This window comes from Plecotus auritus (assembly GCF_963455305.1).
Source record: "Plecotus auritus genome assembly, chromosome: 4".
Classification (NCBI taxonomy): Eukaryota; Metazoa; Chordata; class Mammalia; order Chiroptera; family Vespertilionidae; genus Plecotus; species Plecotus auritus.
Window position 1 is genome coordinate 114983776 of NC_137775.1, and position 13725 is coordinate 114997500.

The 13725-nt window shown below is 36.1% G+C and overlaps 1 protein-coding gene across 2 annotated transcripts in view; it reads right to left on the reverse strand.

Annotated features, from left to right (window-relative positions):
* The window catches only part of TFEC (transcription factor EC), a gene marked incomplete at its 5' end in the record, with an annotated part of 94037 nt that overhangs the window by 14353 nt on the left and 65959 nt on the right, over positions 1–13725 (reverse strand). For both annotated transcript variants that reach the window (XM_080663895.1, XM_080663896.1), the window contains one exon: positions 1496–1610. In XM_080663895.1, the coding sequence (XP_080520021.1) occupies positions 1496–1610 (115 nt within the window). The remainder of the gene's footprint in view (positions 1–1495; positions 1611–13725) is intronic.

Here is a 13725-nt window from a genome sequence, read left to right on the forward strand (position 1 = left end):
ACCAAGACTAGGTCATAAAAGACATTTTCAGCTACCAATTTGCTGTGTCTTGGATCACCACTTGTCATGTCATGATGACATTTGAGCAGCCCTATGGAACTCCACATTGTAAAAGATCAGGATCACTTGCCAACAAGCAGTACTAATTTTCAAGACCTGTGAGCAAACCACCTTGGGAACACATCCACCAGCCAATCTAGTGTCAAATGTCTATCTCTAGCAAACATCTTGACTATAGCCTTATGAGAAACTCTCAGTTAAAACCAATTTTCTAAGTCATCCCTGGATTTCTGTCCCCACAGAGATTGTGTGAGATTGTAAGTATTTATTATTTCAAGCTATTATGTTTGGGGATAATTTGTTATATAGCAATAGATAATTAATACAGTGTTCCTTGAATTATTCTAGTTTTTAAACTAAGTAATACATTTATTTAAATGTGTTCATTTCAAACTATAGTCATTAATTTTAGCTTAAGTTATTTGAATGCATAGATACTTTGAGTTACTGATTAGACTTCCAGAATGGACATATTATATTTACTAAAAATGTTAATATTAACTGTGTAAAAATTATTAAAGAAGAATGTTTGGGCTCCAAACTAAAAAAAAAAAAAAAAAAAAAAAAAAAAAGTATTACAGAAATGTCAACTAAATTTTATTTTATTTTTTTTTAATCTTTATTGTTGAAAGTATTACATGTGTCCCCTTTTTCCCACCATTGACCTCTTCTAGCCCGCCCCTGCCTCAGGCCTTCACCACCTTATTGACTGTGTCCATGGGTTATGCATATAAGCATACAAGTTCTTTGGTTGATCTCTTCCCATCCACCCTCGCCCGCTTTCCTCTGAGATTCGACAGTCTGTTCCATGCTTCTATGTTTCTGGATCTATTTTGTTCATTAGATTCCACATATGGAAGAACTAATACTGGACATATAAGTCAAGGAATAAGTCAAGGAACCCTTATTTGATCCATTTCTTCCTCTACTCAGCTAGATGAGTTTAGGAAAATAACTCCTCTAACCATTGGTTTTCTCATCTCTATATTGAAGGAACATGACAATGGTCCTATAATGCCTTTGAACTGTAACAATTTTGAAAACCATTATTTAAAATAGAGGTGTTTTTATCCACTTGAGAAAGTTAAATGTGAGTCTATTGTGAAATTCATAAAACAAGCTAAAATAAAAAATCTAACTGCTTATTTTATATCAAAGTCTACATACAAAAGTACTAATTTTTCCCAATTTATTAATCTATTATTTTTCCAACCGTGTTAACAAATTGCATCTATTTAATATCAAAATGAGCCTATATTACATAAAGACCTTTATATTTATATTTATTGAACTGTAAGTTATACTCTCTAAGTGTCCCCCATTTTAACTGACAAATTTGTTAATACTTTTAAATTTTTATTTAGCTTGGTAATATATGTTATACCTTTCTTATATAGTTGACTACAAAAGGATAAAACTATAAAAACAACATTACCTGTAATTTCTTTTTTCATTGATAAAGTCCGTGAACAGGAAGCATTGGTAAGGCCCATATTAACTGGTGAAATTCCCTGCTCACCACTATACACATCCAAAATATTTCCAGATAACTTTAGAGAAAAAAGAAAGAAATTATCAATTAAAACTTCTGTGGACATTGGTATATTTAGTTGTGTATTTTAAATTTGCTATTTGAAAATAATTTATAGCATATATTTTAATTTTAAATAATAGTGAGTATGAATTGACTTTTAAGTACCTATCCTATATAATAAAAGCCTGATATGTTAAGTGTCTGGTCATCCAGTCCGCCATTCAACCAATCAAAGCATAATATGCTAATGATATGCTAAGGCCACTTAACTGCTTGCTATGATGTGCACTGACCACCAGGGGGCAGATGCTCCTACTGGTAGGTTAGCTTGCTGCTGGGGTCTGGCCGATCAGGACTGAGCGAGATGGGCCAGACACGCCCTGGAGCCCTCCTGTGATCCCTCCCCAGCTGGCCAACCTCCGTGTCCCTCCCTGGCCCCGATGTGCACTGGTGGGGTCCTTCGGCCTGTCCTGCACCCTCTCGCAATCCGGGCTGAGGGACACCCTTCCCACGAGTGCATGAATTTTGTGCACTGGGCCTCTTTTAAATAATAACCTTAAATGTAAATGGAAGAAATGCTCCAATCAAAAGACATAGGGTAGCTGAATGGGTAAGAAAACATGACTATATATATATGCTGGCTACAAGAGACCCACCTCAGAAGAAAAATCTTCACCCAGACTGAAAGTGAGGGGATAGAAAAAAATATTCCATGCCAATGGAAATAAACAAACAAAAATCCTGGTATAGCAATACTTACATCTAACAAAATAGGATTCAAAACAAAGACCATAAAAGAGAAAAAAGGTTACTACATGATACTAAAGGGATCTATGCAATATGAGGAAATAAACCTTGATAACATATATGCATCAACTATAGGAAAACCTAAGTATTTAAAAAATAAAGAAACTCTTGGTGGCCTTCAAGGGAGAGATTGGAAGCAATAGTGTCATAATTGGGGACTTTAACATTCCAATATCAAAGCTGGATAAATCTTCCAGACAAAATATCAAGAAGAAAACAGTGAGCTAAAATAACACACTGGATTGGATAGATTCAATTGATATTTACATATTGAAAGCATACCTAGCATCTTCTCATGTATAAAAAACCTATAGTCAATATCATACTTAATGGGCAAAAGCTAAAATTCTTTCCCTTAAAATCAGGAACAAGACAGGGATGTCTACTTTCAACACTCTCATTCAGCACAGTGTTGGAATTTTTGGCCCTAATGATCAGACAAGAAGAAAAAATAAAAGGCATCCAAATGAGAAAGGAGGGAGTAAAACTGTCATTTTTGGCAGCTGGCATGATACTGTACATAGAAACCATAATACTCCACCAAAAACTACTAGATCTAATAAATGAATTCAGCAAAATAGCAGGATACAAAATTAATATCCAGAAAGGGTGGCATTTTTATACACCAATAATAAACTCACAGGAAAAATAATAAGAAAACAATCCCATTTCTTTTTAAAAATTTTTAAATATGCTTTTATTATTGATTTCAGAGAATAAGAGAGAGGGGGAGAGATATATTAACACCAATAATGAGAAAGAATCATTGACCGGCTGACTCCAGCATGCCCCACACTGGGAATCAAGCCCACAACCTGGGCATGTGCCCTGACTGGGAATCAAACCGTGACCTCCTGGCATTCGTCGATGCTTAACCCCTTAGCCATGCCCACTGAATAACTATTCCATTTCCATTGCAATAACAACAAATAAATAACATACCTAGGAATAAACTTAACCAATGGGTAAAAGACCTGTACTCAGAAAACTATAGGACACTGAAGACAGAAACTGAGGAAGATGCAAACAAGTGGAAGCATATACCATGTACATGGATTGGAAGAATTAACATAATTAAAATGTTCATACTACTCAAAGCAATCTATAGATTCAGTGCAATTCTGATTAAAATACCAATGGCATATTTCACAGATCTAGAACAAATATTCCAAAAACTTATGTGGAACCAAAAAGACCCTGAATAGTACCAGTGATCTTGAGAAAGAAGAACAAAGTTGGAGGTATCACAATACTGTATATCAAACTATATTACAAAGCAACTGTAATCAAAACAGCTTGGTTCTAGGACACGAAGAGGCATACAGACCAATGGAACAAAATAGAGAGCCCAGAAATCAACCCATGGCCTTTATAATTCAACTAGAGGCCCAATGCACAAAATTTTTGCAAGAGTAGGCCTTCCTTTCCCCGGCTGCCAGCACCAGCTTCTCTTCGGCCTCCGGCAGGCACCTGGGACCCGGGCTTCCCTCACAGCCCCATCATCTGGAAGGTTGTCCGGAAGGTCATCTGGAAGGACGTCTGGAAGGATATCCAGTCTAATTAGCATATTACACTTTTATTATTATAGATTAATATTTGACAAAGGAGGCAAGATCATACAATGGAGTCAAGATAGTCCCTTCAATAAATGATGTTGAAAAATTGGACAGGTAAATGCAAAAAAAAAAAAAAAAAAATGAAACTGGATCACCAACTTACACCATAAAGAAGAATAAACTCAAAATGGGTGAAAGACTTAAATGTAAATCATGAAACCATAACCATGTTAGAAGAACAATAGGCAGTAAAATCTCAGACATCTCTTGTAGTAATATTTTTGCTACAATAAGTCTCTGAGGACAAGGAAAAGACAGGAAAAAAATAAACAAAGGAGACTACATCAAACTAAAAAGCTTCACATAGCAAATTAAATCATCAACAAAACCAAAAGAGAACCCAGTATATGAGAGAACATATTCACCAATGATTCATCTGATAAGGGGCTAATCTCCAAAATATATAAAGAACTTATAAAACTCAACAAAAGGAAGACAGATAATCAAATGTAAAAATGGGCAAAGAACCTGAATAGACATTCTCCAAGTGAACATACAGATGGCCAATACACATATGGAAAAATGCTCAAGGTCATTAATCATCAGAAAGATGCAAACTAAAACTACAAGGAGGTATCACCTCACAACTGTTCAGAATGGCAACTATCAATAAATCAACAAACAAGAGCTGGCAGGGAAGTGGAGAAACTGGGACCCTAGTGTTCTGTTGGTGGAAATGCAGACTGGTGCAGCCAATGTGGAAAACAGTGTGGAGTTTCCTCAAAAAATTAAAAATGGAACTGCCTTTTAACCCAGCAATCCCACTTCTAAATATATATCTTATGGATCCTCAAACACCAATCAGAAAGAATGTATGCACTCTAACAAACTTATTTACAATAGCCAAGATCTGGAAACAGCCCAAGTGCCCATCAGTAAATAAGTGAATAAAAATGCTATGGTATATTTACACAATGGAATACTATGTAGCTGTAAAAAAAAGGAGCTCTCACCTTTTGCATAAGTATGGATGGATCTGGAGATTATTATACTAAATGAAATAAGCCAGTCATAGAAAAGCAAATACCATATGTTCTCATTAATATGTGGAATCTAATGAAGAATATGAACTGACAAACAAACTAGAACCATAGGAATAGACCCGAGGTCGGCAAACTGTGGCTCACGAGCCATATGAGGCTCTTTGGCCCCTTGAGTGTGGCTCTTCCACAAAATACCACGGCCTGGGCGAGTCTATTTTGAAGAAGAGGAATTAGAAGAAGTTTAAGTTTAAAAAATTTGGCTCTCAAAAGAAATTTCAATCATACTGTTGATATTTGGCTCTGTTGACTAATGAGTTTGCCGACCACTGGAATAGACTGACAAATGTCATAGGGGAAGGTGGTGGGGGAAATGGATAAAGGAAAGTGAAGAGATTAGCTGCTCAAGAACATATATGCGTAGCCCATGGACACAGACAATAGTATGGTGAGGGCCCAGGGACAGGGGTGAGGACAGTGTAGAGGAGGGCAAAGGTAGTGATAATAGGGGACATCTCCAATAATGTTAACAATAAAAAATTTAAATTAAAAAATGTCATCTTAAAAATAATGAGATACCACTTCACACTCATTAAGATAACTTATCAAATGAAAGGAAAATAACAAGTGGTGACAACATGGAGAAATTGGGACCCTGATGCATTGCCGCTGGGAGAGTGAAATGGCATAGCCATTGTGGAAAACAGTATGATCTTTTCTCAAAAAGTTCAACGTAGGATTACAGCAATTCCACCTCTATGAATACTAGTATACCAAAAAAATTAAAAGCAGAGACCTAAACACATACTTACACACTAATGTTTATACTAGCACTGTTCATAGTAGACAAAGGATAGAAATAACCTAAATGCCCATTAATAGATGAATGGATAAATGAAATGTGGATATATTATAATGGAATATTATAAAGCCTTAAAAAAGAAATAAAGTCCTGATCACATTACTACATGGATGAATCTTTAAACATTATGCTAAGTAAAATAGGCCAGACAGAAAAAAATGCAAATATTATATGATTCTACTTATAAGAGGTACCAAATTAGGCAAAATCATACGGATAGTAAGTAGCAATTACTAGGGGCTGAGGGGCAGGGGTAAATGGGTGGCTATTGTTTAATGGAGGAAGTTTCTGTTTGGGGATGATGAAAAAACTCTGGAAGTAGTGTTGATGGTTGCACAGCATTTTCAACTTAATGCCACTGAATTATACACTTTAAACTGTATAAAATGGCAAATTTTATGTACATTTTTACCATAATTTAAAAGGTGATAAGAGATATTACCCACAATAATTTGCCAATGCTTATGAATGCTTAGACAAAGTGCATATTTTTCTTGAAAAATGACTTATATGCATATATGCATAGCCTATGGACACAGACAATAGTGTAGTGAAGGCCTGAGTGGGTACAGGATGGAGGGGGTCAGTGGGGGGAAAAAGGCATTTGTACTACTTTCAACAATAAAGATAAATTTTAGAAAGTATTATTTAGTAGAACTGACTGAAGAACAAATTAATAGCTTGAACAGTCTTTTGATTATTAAAACTATCAAAATAAACTTTGAACATATTGTACATAAAAAATCTGGACATGATGGTTTTATGGGCAAAAGTGTTAAATTTTCAAGAAAAAAAATATCCCAATTTTGTACAAACATTTTCAGACAACAGAGACAAGAGGGAATATGTCCCAATTCATGAGACTTAAATCATACCAAGACATTATGAAAAGAAAAATTATAGGCCCTTTTCACTTATGACTATAAATCTTATGCAAAATTTTATTAGCTATATAAATCCAAGAAAATTTAACAGGATAACTTTCTATGATCAAGTTGTGTTTCCCATAAATATATTTTAGGATGTTCAAAGACAAAATTAAACCTGTGATCATATCAGTAGATTCAGAAAAAAGTATCTGATAGAATTCAACCCCATTTTTTTTATAAAACTCTTAGTTTTTGAGAAGATAATTTTCCATAATCATAGAAAACCTTAGCTTTGCCTATGTTTAAAATCAACATTTACATATGAAACAAATAAAATTTAGTTTTGAAATTATTGTAGAAACATCTAAGTAAACTATGAAAATGTTCATATATCCATTTACTCTTATTGGGCCACACATACTGAAGGATAACATAAGTTAATTTACCTAAAATTCCATGTTTTCCTGACTGTTTTTCTCTCTTTCCTTTCTATACACTATATTTGATCTCTCACCCACTTTTGTGTGTTTTTTTATTTTTAAAGTAGAGGCTGTGCATGGGATTGTGCACCGGTGGGGAGTATGGCTAGCAGGGATCAGCTAGCTGTGGGAGCGTTGCTCATCCCGGGCTTCTATTATATAGAATAACTTACCAGTTTAAATTGTTTTCTCTGTTCTTTTTTTTTTTTTTTTTTTTTTTTTTTTTTTTTTCAAATTTTTATTAAGGTATTATATGTGTACATATCTTATCATTGCCCCCGACCCCCACCCCACTCCCATATATGCCCTCACCCCCCAATGTTTTGCATCCGTTGGTTACTCTTATATACATGCATATAAGTCCTTCAGTTGATCTCTTATTTCCCCCACCTCTCCCTAACCTTACCACTGTAATTTGACAGTCTGTTTGATGTTTTACTGCCTCTGTAACTATCTTTTTGTTCATCAGTTTATAATGTTTTTCATTATCCCCAAATGAGTGGGATCATGTGGTATTTTTCTTTCATTGACTGGCTTATTTCACTTAGCATAATGTTCTCTAATTCCATCCAAGTGCCTACAAATGGTAGTAATTCCTTCTTTTTTATGGCAGCATAGTATTCCATTGTGTAGATGTACCATAGTTTTCTGATCCAGTCATCTGCTGATGGGCATTTAGGCTGTTTCCAAATCTTAGCTATTGTAAATTGTGCTGCTATGAACATAGGGGTGCATATATCCTTTCTGATTGGTGTTTCTGGTTTCTTAGGATATATTCCTAGGAGTGGGATTACTGGGTCAAATGGGAGTTCCATTTTCAGTTTTTTGAGGAAACTCCATACTGTTCTCCACAGTGGCTGCACCAGTCTGCATTCCCACCAGCAGTGCACGAGGGTTCCTTTTTCTCCGCATCCTCGCCAACACTTGTCGTTTGTTGATTTGTTGATGATAGCCATTCTGACAGGTGTGAGATGGTATCGCATTGTTGTTTTGATTTGCATCTCTCGGATAATTAGTGACTTTGAGCATGTTTTCATGTGTCTCTTGGCCTTCCTTCTGTCTTCTTTCGAAAAGCTTCTATTTAGGTCCGTTGCCCATTTTTTTATTGGATCATTTATCTTCCTTTTATTAAGTTGTATAAGCTGCCTGTAGATGTTGGAAATTAAACCTTTATCAGTGATACCATTTGCAAATATGTTCTCCCATACAGTGGGGTTTCTTGTTGTTTTGTTGATGGTTTCTTTTGCTGTGCAAAAGCTTTTTATTTTGATGTAGTCCCATTTGTTTATTTTCTGTTTGGCTTCCATTACCCTAGGGGCAGTATCACTGAAAAAGTTCTTTTGGCATATGTCTGAGATTTTGCTGCCTGTGGATTCCTCTAGTATTTTTATGGTTTCCCGTCTTATATTTAAGTCCTGTACCCATTTTGAGTTTATTTTTGTGTATGGTGTAAGTTGGTGATCTAGTTTCATTTTTTTGCATGTATCTGTCCAATTTTCCCAACACCATTTATTAAAGAGACTGTCTTGACTCCATTGTATGCTCATGCCTCCTTTGTCAAATATTAAATGCGCATATTGGTTTGGGTCGATATCTGGATTCTCTATTCTGTTCCATTGATCTATATGTCTGTTCTTGTGCCAGTACCAGGCTGTTTTGAGAACAGTGGCTTTGTAATACAGCTTGAAATCTGGTATTGAGATCCCTCCTACTTTATTCTTCTTTCTCAGGATTGCTGTGGCTATTCGGGGTCTTTTTTTATTCCAGATGAATTTTTGGAGAGTTCTTTCTAGGTCTGTGAAATACGCCGTTGGTATTTTAATGGGGAGTGCATTGAATCTATAGATTGCTTTGGGTAGTATGGACATTTTAATGATGTTGATTCTACCAATCCATGAACATGGTATGTTCTTCCATCTGTTTACATCTTCCTCTATCTCTTTTTTCAGTGTCCTGTAGTTTTCCGCATATAGGTCTTTTACCTCCTTGGTTAGGTTTATTCCTAAGTATCTTAATTTTTTTGGTGCGATGGAAAATGGGATTGCTTTTTTAGTCTCTCTTTCTGTAAGTTCATTGTTGGTGTATAGAAATGCCATAGATTTCTTGGTGTTAATTTTGTATCCTGCTACATTGCCGAATTCATTTATTAAGTCTGTTAGTTTTTTGATGGAGTCTTTCGGGTTTTTTATGTACAATATCATGTCATCTGCAAATAAGGACAGCTTTACTTCTTCTTTTCCAATTTGGATGCCTTTTATTTCTTCTTCTTGTCTAATTGCAGTGGCTAATACTTCCAGTACTATGTCAAACAGGAGTGGTGAGAGTGGGCATCCCTGTCTTGTTCCTGTTCTTAGGGGAAATGGTTTTAGTTTTTGCCCATTGAGTATGATGTTAGCTGTGGGTTTATCATATATAGCTTTTATGATGTTGAGGTATGATCCTTCTATTCCCACCTTGTTGAGAGTTTTTATCAAGAAAGGGTGTTGGATTTTGTCAAATGCTTTTTCTGCATCAATTGATATGACTATGTGATTTTTATCTCTCAATTTGTTTATGTGATGTATCACATTTATTGATTTGCGGATATTGAACCATCCTTGCATTCCTGGGATAAATCCTACTTGGTCATGGTGTATGATCTTTCTGATGTACTGCTGGATCCGATTTGCTAGAATTTTATTGAGGATTTTGGCATCTACATTCATGAGGGATATTGGCCTGTAATTCTCCTTCATTGTGTTGTCTTTATCTGGTTTTTGTATTAGGGTGATGCTGGCTTCATAGAAGGAGCTGGGAAGTGTTCCTTCCTCTTGAATTTTTTGGAATAGTCTGAGGAGGATAGGTTTTAGTTCTTCCTTGAATGTTTGGTAGAACTCTCCTGTGAAGCCGTCTGGCCCCGGGCTTTTGTTTGCCGGAAGCTCTTTGATGACTGCTTCAATTTCTTCCATAGTTACTGGCATGTTGAGCTGTTTAGATTCTTCCTGATTGAGTTTTGGAAGGTTATATTTTTCTAGGAATATGTCCATTTCCTCCAGGTTGTCCAGTTTGTTGGAATAGAGTTGTTCGTAGTATTTTTTAACAATCCTTTGTATTTCGGCGGGATCTGTTGTTATTTCACCTCTTTCATTTCTGATCTTGTTTATTTGGGTCCTCTCCCTTTGCTTCTTGGTGAGCCTGGCTAGAGGTTCATCAATCTTGTTTATCCTTTCAAAGAACCAGCTCTTGGTTTTGTTGATCTTTTGTATTGTTTCTTTGGTCTCTATGTCGTTTATCTGTGCTCTGATCTTTATTATTTCCTTCCTTCTGCTTACACTGGGCTTTTCTTGTTGCTCTTTTTCTAACTCTTTGAGTTGTTGGGTTAGGTAATTTATTACCCCTGTTTCTTGTTTTTTGCAGTAGGCTTGTAGAGCTATGAACTTCCCTCTCAAGACTGCTTTCGCTGTGTCCCATAGATTTTGGATTGTAGTGTTTTCATTGTCATTTGTTGTCATGATGTTTTTTATTTCTTCTTTGATCTCTCTGGTAACCCAGTCATGGTTTAATAGCATGCTGTTTAGTCTCCATGTGTTTGATTTCTTTGGGTTGTTTTTATTGTAGTTGATTTCCAGTTTTATGCCACTGTGGTCTGAGAAGATGCTTGATATGATTTCTATCTTCTTGAATTTGAAGAGACTTTGCCTATGTCCCAACATATGGTCTATCTTTGAAAATGACCCATGTGCGCTTGAGAAGAATGTATATTCTGTGGCTTTGGGGTGAAATGTTCTGAAGATGTCAATTAATTCCATCTGGTCTAGTGAGTCATTTAGGATTGATGTTTCTTTGCTGATGTTTTGTTTAGAGGATTTGTCCAATGGTGATAGTGGGGTATTAAAGTCTCCTACTATGATTGTATTGCTGTCAATGTCTCCCTTAATATCCTCCAGGAGTTTTTTTATGTATTTGGGTGCTCCTGTATTGGGTGCATATATGTTTACCAGAGTTATTTCTTCTTGTTGGATTGCTCCCTTTAGTATTATGAAATGGCCTTCCTTATCTCTTGTTATGTCCTTCAGTTTGAGATCTAATTTGTCAGAAATAAGTATTGCTACCCCAGCTTTTTTTTCAGTTCCATTTGCCTGGAAAACCTTTTTCCATCCCTTCACCCTCAGTCTGTGTGCGTCTTTTTTTCTGAGGTGGGTTTCTTGTAGACAGCAGATATATGGGTCGTGTTTTCTTATCCAATCTGTTACCCTATGTCTTTTGATTGGGGCATTTAATCCATTTACATTTAAAGTTATTATTGATAGGTACTTATTTGTCGCCATTCCTATTCTTTACCCCTGTGTTACTTCTTCGCTTCCTGTTTCTTTCTTTCTTTTTTTTTTTTTTTTACAGTAGACCCTTTAGCATTTCTTGCATTGCTGGTTTGGTGGTAATAAATTCCCTTAGTCCTTTTTTGTCTGTGAAGCTCCTGATTTCACCTTCAATTTTGATTGACAGCCTTGCTGGGTACAGTATTCTTGGATTCAGCCCCTTCCTTTGCATGACTTTGTATATTTCATTCCATTCCCTTCTGGCCTGATGAGTTTCTGTTGAGAAATCAGTTGCTAGTCTGATGGGGGTTCCTTTGTACGTAACTTTCTGTCTCTCTCTTGCTGCTTTTAAGATTCTTACTTTGTCGTTGGTGTTTGCCAATTTAATTATAATGTGCCTTGGCGTCGGTCTTTTGGGGTTCATTTTGCTTGGGACTCTGTGAGCTTCTTGGATTTGTGTGGGTTTTTTCTTCCCTATATCTGGGAAATTTTCTGTCATTATTTCTTCAAAGAGGTTTTCTATTCCTTGCTCAGCTTCCTTTCCTTCTGGAACCCCTATTATGCGGATGTTGTTTTGTTTCGTGTTGTCCCAAAGTTCCCTTAGACTCTCCTCCTGCCTTTTAATTTTTTTTTCTAGAAGTTGCTTTTCTTGGGTATTTTTTTCCATCTTGTCTTCTAGCTCACTGATGCGGTCCTCTGCTTCTTCTAGTCTACTCTTGATGCTTTCTATTGAGTTCTTTACAGCAGCGATGTCATTTTTCATTTCTTCTTGGTTCTTCTTCATTTCCTCTTGGTTCTTGCTCATATTGTCGAATTTGTCTTCCATTCTTTTCAGCCACCTTATGACCATTTCTCTGAATTCTTTTTCTGGAAGGTTGCTTGCCTCCATTTCGTTTACTTCCTTTTCTGGTGATGCCTGCTTTTCTTTCATATGCGGGCTGCTTCTTTGTCTCCCCATGGTCTCTCTTCTCTGGGTGTCTGGTTATGTAGTTCTCTCTCTCCTTATCCCAGGCGAAATCTGACCTTTCCGTGGTGGAGTGTAGAGCTCCTCTGAACCCGTGTGCTTGCGCCAGTTGGGGAGCGTTGTTCTGGGGCTCGCAGCTGTTCCTGGGGTGCCGCAGTTGTGGATTCTCAGGCTTCAGATAAGCTCCACTTTCCGGATCAAGATGGCGCAGACAGTGTTTTCTCTGTTCTTGTAACTCATGATCCACAGGGCCGTAAGCATAAATTATGTCCCTTTATCTAGTATCCCTCCATTCCTCTCAATTCCCAACTGATCCTCTAAGACCAACTTCTGTTTAAAATATACAACTTCCTCTGATTTATTCAAGCTCAAAATCTAAAGTATAAAATATCTCCCCTTTAACTCATATATTAAAGTCAAATTCTTTTATCTAGCTTTCAAAATCTTGTTGGCCCTACATTATCTAGTCAACATTATTTAACACTGTTGTCAAGTGTTTTTAAGATTTCTCATCACCACATACACATACCCTAAGTCATGGCTTCCAACAAAAGATTTCAGACTCCAGTGGGAGGGAGAGGGTGATGGAAACAGTATTGCCACAAGGAATCTATCTATGAATTCATACATAGAATATTTTTAAAGATAATAAAATATAAACATTATCATAACATATATACTCTGTCATAGATAGTTGAGTATTTATTTTTGCCAGCTATTAAGCTAAGCATGCTTTATAATAATAACTAATAACATCTTTAGTAATCTTTATAACAGCTCTATGAGGTATCATAATTACTATTTTAAATATAAAATAATTAAAACTCTAAAAAAATAACTAAGTAATTATCTCAAGGCCATACAGTTATATAAATAGGGGGCTTGGTGGAAGTTGGTGAAAAATAGTATAGAGTTTCCTCAAAAAAAATTAAAAATGGAACTCACATTTGATCCAGTGATCCCACTTCTAGGAATATATCCTAAGAATCCTGAAACATCAAACAGAAAAAATAGATGCACCCTATGTTCATAGCAGTGCAATTTACAATAGCTACAACTTGGAAATAGTCCAAGTGCCCATCAGTAGTTGAGTGGATTAAAAGAGCTGTGGTGCATTCACACAATGAAATACTACATGGCAGCAAAAAAGAAAGAACTTGTACCATTTGCAAAAGCGTGGATGAACATGGAGAGCTTTATGCTAAGCAAAATAAACCAGTCAGAGAAAGATAAGTATCACATGATCTCACTCATATGTG